The sequence below is a fragment of the Propithecus coquereli genome, unplaced genomic scaffold (assembly GCF_000956105.1).
Source record: "Propithecus coquereli isolate 6110/MARCELLA unplaced genomic scaffold, Pcoq_1.0 Scaffold235, whole genome shotgun sequence".
NCBI lineage: Eukaryota > Metazoa > Chordata > Mammalia > Primates > Indriidae > Propithecus > Propithecus coquereli.
Window position 1 is genome coordinate 4014299 of NW_012147897.1, and position 9122 is coordinate 4023420.

A 9122-nucleotide genomic window follows, 5' to 3' on the forward strand; every position below is an offset into this window, starting at 1 on the left:
CCCTTATGTAAAATGGTGCGGTGTTTGCATATAACACACACTTTCTCTGTATACTTTAAATTGTCTCTAGGTTACTTAGAATACCTAATACGATGTCAAGGCTATGTAAATAGTTGTTATGACATGGAAAAAAATCCTGAACATGTTCAGTATGGACACAGCAATCCTTTTTTTTTCAAATATTTTCAACCAGAGGTTGGTCGAATCCACAAATGTGGAACCCACAGACAAGGAGGGCCGACTGTACTCTTGCTTCTTTTTTCACTCAAAATTATAATGTAAGAACATTCTCAGTTGAGAAAAATAATTCATAGACATTTTTAATGACTGTATTAAAAAAACACATAAAAAGAAAAGAAAGTTGCTTTCTACTTTAAAAATACCATCATATGATGTACGGCTCACATGGGGTATACTCTGGGATGGAGGCACTCCCTGCTCGGGCTTTGGCAGAAGGCAGTGGGGAGGGGGCTTCCAGCTGTGAGCATCGGGCTGGCCCCTCTTGCAGGTGTCCTCACTGCTACTTCCCGGTCCCTGTGCTCAAGGTTCAAAGTGGCAGAAGCCTCGCTGACAAAACCCCAGAGACTGTCGATATGTTCTGTTCCCAACAGACAGTATCTGAGCTCCAGAAACTTCACTCTCAGGCCTCCACCGCCCCCACCTTTGTACTGTCTGTAACACTCTGACTCTCATGGCTGAAGCAGAAACAAATGCAAATTCTCAGGTGTCCTCTGAGAAAGACTACTTCCTGGCCTCCCGTTTGCAAGGAACAGGCAATGCTGACCAGGCCTTTTTCCTTTCTCCTCTCCTACCGCAGCTTCTGGCTCCTGGCTTCTCTGGGAAGCCACAGGACTCCACCCGCTTCTCTCCACCAACGTCTCAGTCTTCAGGGCTGGAGCTGCAGGGTCTGCGGAATTCCTGTCCATACTCGTGTATCCACTTGTTGGCCACTGGGAGAGAAGGGAGAGGAAGCAGACAGCAGGCTCAGCAGAGCAGTGACACTACGGACCAGTGCTCAGCTGCAGGTGTGCCAGTGCTGGCTTACACCCTGCACCCTTGGCAGCTCGCCTGCCTGCCCGAGCCCCCGCCCCACTAGGGACTACAGAGATAAACAGCAAAGAGGACACTGTCCTCTGGAAAAAGTCCAATGGGCCCTGTCTCCTGTAAACTAATTTTCAAATGTATTGGAACTAAGGTCACTCACACCTCACTGTAAAAGCCCACAAAGCCGTTCCAGAGTAACAAGAGAAAAGGGGCAGCATCTGCCGGCAGCGTCTCCTTAGCAGGAGAGCCTCTTTTCCACATTTTCTGTCTCAGAGCTAAGTGCTGTTGGACGCATATATGACATGAACCTGTCCGTCCGCTTCTTACTTATCTCTTCCTTGTGTGACCACCTCCTCACGGGAAGGCACCAAGTGATACAGGCAATGGTGTGACAGTTCTGTCCTTGGGGTAGAGGGTTGGGACAGAGCACTATATTCCTCCTCTGGAATCAAGGCCTATCTGGTCGGGTCAGGTCAGAAACCGTTACTGACACCTGCTCTGTGACAGGACCCCTGCCCTTTATGGGCTCCCAATCTGTTGGGGGCACCTGATTCGTAGTCTGATCATGTCAGCATGATGTGGTGCTGCAGTGACGCTTCGGAATGGGAGGACTGTGCTACGGCCCACCCACCCAGTGTTTCGCTTCACTCTGCACCCCTCACCTCACCCCCTTCTCACGCCCAGAAAGGCAGGACTTACCCCACTTATCTCCCACCAGGACGGGACAGCCAGCATGAAGGGTGTCATCGTCCCCTTCACCGCTCCTGTGCAGGTTCCACCAAAACAGTGCTGCATTCTGAAAAGAAGAGGGCCCAGTCCCAGAGAAGGACAGCCTCGAATCTCAGTCCTCAGAAAGCACACAGTAAGGACAAATGCATGCATGTCATTCGACGAGAGACCTCTCCATGCAGTCTGGGGGCAAAGCATGCATACAATGGCACAAACTACATGAGCTGCCATTTACTCATGCATAGTTCACACTGAGGGTCACTCTGCTCCAGGCCCTGGAGATGCAGACACAGATCATGTCCAGTTCTGCTCTTGGAGAGCTCACGAGAGACCGATATAAAACAGACCAGGACAAGACAGTGTGGTGAGTGCGAGGAGAAAGGAGAGTCTGGGAGTCACTGGGTCACTGAGGGGAGACGCCCAACGAAATCATGAGAACTTCATTAACTCAAAAGCTCATCTTGCTTTAGGCCCTTACTAATAACACCCCGGGAAGTGTTATCAGAATCCCACTTTCCTAGCAAAGAAGTGGAGGCTCAGGGCTTTAAATAATGCAACTAAAAGAAGCAAAGACAGGACTCAAGCCCTGGTGTTTAGCACCAAACCCTACATGTTCTTCCCACCACCTCCCTCATTCACTTTTTTTTTTTTTTTTTTTTGCCCTATACACTTCCTATAGACTGACTTTAACCTTGGCCCTTAGAAGAAGACAGAGCCCCAAGTAATGAAGAGCCTGCCAGGCTGCACTGGCAGCCTCCCTGTCCCCAAACCTAGAAGAGATGTCAAACCCCTGAGCATCCAGAGATACTGAGCATTTACTTATCAATGCTGAGAACACGCCAGGCACCGTGCTACATGTTTATAGACATGATCTCGCTTACTTATCTTCATTTCATTACTGAATTAGGCAAAGGCTGCCAGAGAGTTGGCTGATCTGAAATTTGCTGGAAATGTTGATTCGCTAAACAAACCTCCTGCCACCTGGCTCTCCTCAGTGTCTGCCCTTTCCACATCTCTTACTGCAGCACCTGGTACACCTGCTGACCTCCCTGTGAGCTCCTGGAGCAAAGGGCTATGATTTTTGCTCTGTCCCCTCAGGACGTCTAGCTCGCAATGCTGACTGAATTAATGACTGAGGAAACTAGTTGCTGTAGAGGATCCAACGGTGAATAAAAAACAGAGTTCTTGTCTTTGAATAGTCAAGACAGACATGTAGTCATCTACGTGCAACACAAGTAGAAACAAAGTAAGAAACAGAGGAACAAATGGCATGCACATGTGAGGCAGTAAAGAAGATGTGGGATCATCTTTGATGGCAGGAATCAGGGAAGACCTCTTTTTATCCCCTGCCCAGGAATCGGCTTGCAAGCGCAGACAGCATGGAGGTTCGGTGTTAGTGCTTCACTCTGCCAACCCCCATCTTCTGGGACCGGGCCCCACTCACCTTAACCACAGGCACACTAAAGTTGGCGTAGATGAAGGCCGTGGCCCCTCCAGCTTCCACCGAGCTCAGCTGCAATGCCAGAGGAAGAAGCCAGAGTTAAAATAGCCAAGGACTTCCCTACTCTGTCATTTGTTTGTGAACCCAACAGCTGAAGTCATTTCTGCATAGAGTCCTTCCTGTGGGCCCCTGTTTCAACTCTGCGAGAAACGCTTGAAAGACAATCGTTCGACTTTGGAACGAAGGGTACCTCTATGGCATTGGTATTTGCCTGCAGGGCACAAGGGGACAATGTTTTGGATTCCTCCTTTCTTTTCCCTTCTAGCTGATGTCCTTATTGAGAGCTACAGTAAGTAGATGCAAACTGTTTTGATTGAGACACTCAGGAAGAAATACATTTTAAATCATGACCCAAGACACACACACACACATATACACACCCCTGAAGTAAAAGTTTCATAAAACATTCTTACTACGTGAGATACCCTCTGGTCTTTTTAATTTTATTTGGTTCTATTTTAGTGCAGTTTTCTTTTTTTTTTTTTTTTTTGAGACAGAGTCTCACTGTGTTGCCTGGGCTAGAGTACCGTGGCGTCATCTTAGCTCACAGCAACCTCAAACTCCTGGGCTCAAGCAATCCTCCTGCCTCAGCCTCCCGAGTAGCTGGGACTACAGGCATGCACCACCATGTCCGGCTAATTTTTTTTTTTTCTATATATTTTTAGTTGTCCGATTAATTTCTTTCTGTTTTTAGTAGAGACGGGGGTCTCGCTGTTGCTCAGGCTGGTTTCGAACTCCTGAGCTCAAACAATCCGCCCGCCTTGGCCTCCCACAGAGCTAGGATTACAGGCGTGAGCCATCGTGCCCGGCCCGTGCAGTTTTCTTAAATGCTGACCAGATCCACTAAATTAACCTCACAACCTACAAATGGATCATGACTTGTGACTTGAGAACCAGTTTAGACTACATGATTCATTTTGAAAGGTGGGCATCATAGGGACACTTACTGCACATTTGATGTATTCTCTGATTACTCAGATCCTCTCCAGGCAACCTAAGCTAAGGAGTTTCACCACTGGTATATTTTAGGATTATGGACACGTTTTCTTGGTGTAAAGATTTTTTTCTGATTGCCAAGGAAATATATAATAAACTTTTTCAAAATACAGGAAAATACTAAAAATAACAATACTTATCATCTTACCATCCAGAGAAAAACAGTTATAGTTTACATAGTAATAGTGGACATTTATTGAGCACCGACTATACGCTAGGCATTACACGAAGTCCTTACAAATACATTATCTCACTTATTCCTCACAACAATCCTATGAGTTAGGACTGTTATTATTTTTATTTTTCACATTTTTCAGATGAAGAAACCAAGTCTCAGAGAGATTAAGCACTTTACAAAAGGTCACATGACTCTTCCATGACAGAGCCAGGGTTTGAACTGAGCCAGTACTATCTGACTACGAAGTCCCTGCTCAAAACCATTATGCTATGCTTTTGAACGTTTAGGTTATATTCAAATGTTTACTATTATAAGCAACACTGCATTGAACATCTTAATGAATATAATTGTTTTTGCATTTTGGATTGTTTTCATAGGAAAGAGCCCCAGCACTAGTATTACTGGGTCAAAAGGGTGTGCGGAAGTTTAATACTTCTGATGCATCCTGCTGAATTATTTTCTCAGTAGTCGCACAACACCAGAGTGCCTCTTACCTCACCCTGCCTAGCACTTTCTACCAGAAGGTTCATGCCTTCTAATCTTAAGGCAATCAGATCCCACCATATTGACTTGCGTTACAGAGGAAGAGCAATAGGAGATAGGACATTGGTACTTGTTAGAGGAAACTAAACTGACTTGCTGGTTCAGAATCTGGAAATGGCAATGGTGACTTTCAGCATTCCTTGGCTCCCCCTGTAGCCCACTGGGGAGGCTGATGGGAACAGCAATTAGCTTCTTGATTCAAATACCAACAAATTGGACTATTTTGTTCTAACTCCTGTTGTCAGTCAATATGAGAGTAAGCAAGATACAACAGGGGCAAACTGGACTTCCCTGCATTCCTTTACCAGTGGTTTTATAAAATAGTGGAAAGGAATGACATGTCCCAACAAATGAAAAAGAAAATCTGATTCTGCATGCAATGAAGCTCATGAACAGGGCGTGGGCTGTGAGAACAGTGGGGAGGGGAGAGAACTCTTTCCTCTGTACACCTCCCACTGTTTTGTAGTAGACTGACCTTATTTATGTCCAATCTGAGCAGAAAATCACCAACCAGATTTCAACTCAATCCTCTGTACTACTTCTTTTTTTTTTTTGAGATACAGGGTCACGCTCTGCTGCCTGGGCTGGAGTGCAGTGGCATCATCATAGCTCAGTGCAACTTCCAGCTCCTGGGCTCAAGCGATCCTCCTGCCTCAGCCTCCTGAGTAGCAGGACTACAGGTGGGTACTACCATGCCTGGCTAATTTTTCTATTTTTTGTAGAGACAGGGTGGGGGGAGGTCTCTCTGTGTTGCTGAGGCTGCTCTTGAACTCCTGGCCTCAAGTGATCCTCCCGCCTCAGCCTCTCAAAGTGCGAGGATTACAGGCTTGAGCCACCATACCAGGTCCTCTGTACTTCTTAAAGATTATTTTCCCTGTACAATATTACTCTAATGTTTCCCACAAACCTCAAGGCTTGTCTTTAGAAATGTTTACCATGGTTTTTACCCAACCTGAGGATGAAGGCACTGAGCATAACCTGGCACTTTCTAGGTCCCATGACACTGATTCCCCTCTCTGGGGCCTTTCCTATACTTGCTTTGTGGGATACAATGATAGTGTATGGAATTTTCTAGAGTGATATCCCCTTTAAATTACGTAATCAGATTGTCACAACAACCTGTGAGGAAGCACAGGGAAAAATGAGCTCAAATAATAGATGTAATTTGTGCTGAGGCCACGTAGTAAGTGGCAGAATCAGGATTAGGCTAACTCCAAACCCAAAGTCCATTCGATTCCATTGTGTCTCAAATGCTTAAAACCTAAATGCACATGCACACAGGCACACATGTGCATGAACACTTGCACTTGCTATTTGAAATTGTTGGGTTCCTACATCCGTGCTACCGACACTGCTGTAACTGGACCCCTATAACCAGGGAACCAGCCGTAAGAGATACAGGGGGAATAAAAAACAGATACATTGTGCCCCGAGATGCCCTGTTCTTTGACAAGAGTTCATTTCACAGCCTGTGACCTCCCATGCCAGCCTGAGTGATCAGCCTGAAGTTGTGACCAGCTGCAGATCCAAGATGTGCCTCCTGCCTGAAAGCTGACTTCAGCTATTCCGCTGTGCCTGATCAGAACCACCAGAATGACCACGAAGAGGCCGGACAGCATGGTAAGTGGCAGCCTTCCTGTTCTGCAGGAAGCATACATGGAGAAACACATTGGAATTGCTGACATTAAAGACTGTAGAACGTCAGCCTCGGATTGTCCTCTCTTGGCGGTACTCTGGAGACCAGAGACAGCCCTAAGAGGGAACGCTAGGGTGGGAGTGTCCGCTACTCTCGTGAGCCTGAAAACAGGATTTCATCTTTGGTTGTCATATAGAGCTCTGATATTTAACATTTTTGTCCCTTCAATCAACAGTAGTACATCTTTTTTTAATAAGTGATTTCTTCTAAGAACCTCATCTAAGTGACAGATGATTGGAATTGTGACTTATACACAGAGAATGAAGTAAACCCACAGGATCTGAAGGGGAAGGGGATGACTGAGATAATAGAGAACGGGACCCAATCCTGTAGAATTGGACCAGGAATTTATTGTTTTATTTTTGAAGGGGGTGTAATGGAGATTTTACCGAAGATTTCATGGGGACATAAGGAAGAGCATTTTCACTACATATCAGAGGCAACACTTTCTGAATTTCTCTGTAAGCCTCTCTGTTCCTCCCTCTGTAATATTACCGCCTCTCTTCTCTTTCTCCTCACAGCTCCACAACCTCATCTAGGTCCCTGCTTTTCAACACTGACTAGTCTGTGGACCACTAAGAGGGAGACTCTCATATCCTCTTCCTATGTTGTTCAAGGCCCCTGATCTCTTGGCCTTCAATGGAACCCCACTTCCCTTCCTAATCCACTGCCCACGCCAGCATCATATTTAGATCTATATGCTGTAAGCTCTCTGAGGGTAGGAACTCTGTCTTGTATTTTTTTGTATCTCCTATAGTGGCTAACAAAAGTGTTGTCTGAAAGTCGCAAAATTCCTGGAGATTTTTGTGCTGAATACCAGATAAAATCAACATGTGAAATTGCTTTGAAAACCATAAAATAAAATAGAGATATAAATAGCCAGTCATTAAATAAGAAGACCAGAGCAAGACTCACATAGATCATAAATGTTGCAACTCGGTTCCCAGACTTCATCCTGTATAAGGGGCTGCTTGGTGACTGAGACAAAAATAGAACATATCATTATTTTATACAGATGGCATCAGAGTGACAGCCAGGATTCCACCATTAATACAGGGGGAAGTAAAATGAGGGCGTCAAGGATAGGATATAGCCCTGAGCTACACCTACTCAAGCATGTGCCCATCTTAGCTGGAAGGTACTCAATATATCTTTTTTTAAAAACTAATTTATTACATACTCAGATAAGCAAATTATATACCAGTCAAACAGAACTACTTGTCAGTAGTGAAAGTACCACACAAGGAGTTAATTGCACCTTTGGGTTCTCTGTGAAATAAAGAAATTAAGATATAAAATATTACAGAGAATTATTCTGTGGGAATACCAAATCATAAGCTGGAGTTCCCAATTGTTTGCCAAAACGACATACTCTTTTTTTTTGGTCATGGAACAGTTTGAGTTATAATTTACATACCATAAAATTCACCCATTGTAAGTGTAATGTTCAATGAGTTTTAGTAAATTTTAACAGTTTTCCAATATTCCCACAATCCAGTTTTAGAACACTTCCATCTGCTAAAAAAGTTCCCTGATGCCAGTTTGCAGTCAGTCCCTGCTCCCACCCGCAACCCCAGGCAATCAACTTATCTGCTATCTCTACACTTTTGCCTTTTCTTGAAATTTCATATAAATAGAATCATAAAATATGTAGTCTTTTGTATCTGGCTTCTTGCACTTGCATACTGTTTTTAAGGTTCATCTATGTTGCTGGATGTAGCAGTAGCTCATTCCTTTTTATTGTTGAATAGAATTTCATTGTGCAGATATACCAAAGTTTCTTTATCCACTCACCTGTTGATAGATATTTGGGTTGTTTCAATTCTTGGCTATTATAAATAAAGCTACTATAAACACTCATGTACCCATGTTTGTATGCACATGTTTCCTTTTTCTCTTAGATAAAATACCTAAGAGTGAAATGGCTGGATCATATGTAGGTGACCTTTAACTTTTTAAGAAACTGCCAAACTGTTTTCCAAAGTGGCTGTACCATTTTACATTCCCACTAGTGGTGTATGAGAGCTCTATCTCCTCCACATCCTCATCAACACCTGTTATAATCTGTCTTTTTTATTTTAGCCCTTCTAAGAGCAGTGCAGTGATAGCTTATTGTGATTTTAATTTGCATTTCCCTAATGATGTTTAGCATATTTTCACATGCTTATTAGCCATTTATTTATCTTCTTTGGTAAAGTGTCTATTCAAATAATCTTTTGCTCATTTAAAAAAATTGAGTTGTGGCCGGGCGCGGTGGCTCACGCCTGTAATCCTAGCACTCTGGGAGGCCGAGGCGGGTGGATCGTTCTGAGCTCAGGAGTTCGAGACCAGCCTGAGCAAGAGCAAGACCCCGTCTCTACCAAAAAAATGGAAAGAAATTAATTGGACAGCTAAAAATATATGTAGAAAAAATTAGCCGGGCATGGTGGCACGTG

General features: G+C 44.2%; 1 protein-coding gene across 2 annotated transcripts in view; it reads right to left on the minus strand.

Moving 5' to 3' along the window:
- Nucleotides 1-298: 298 nt before the first annotated feature.
- Nucleotides 299-9122, minus strand: part of P4HA3 (prolyl 4-hydroxylase, alpha polypeptide III) — a 37473-nt gene continuing 28649 nt past the window's right edge. Inside the window, exons 10-13 of one of the 2 annotated variants that reach the window (XM_012645600.1) lie at nucleotides 7603-7665; nucleotides 3218-3286; nucleotides 1744-1833; nucleotides 299-950 (exon numbers count right to left, since the gene is read on the minus strand). In XM_012645600.1, coding sequence (XP_012501054.1) covers nucleotides 690-950; nucleotides 1744-1833; nucleotides 3218-3286; nucleotides 7603-7665 — 483 coding nt within the window. In that variant the 3' untranslated portion in view covers nucleotides 299-689. Of the gene's footprint in view, nucleotides 951-1743; nucleotides 1841-3217; nucleotides 3287-7602; nucleotides 7666-9122 lie in introns of both variants that reach the window. The other variant, XM_012645601.1, reaches the window with a different exon arrangement.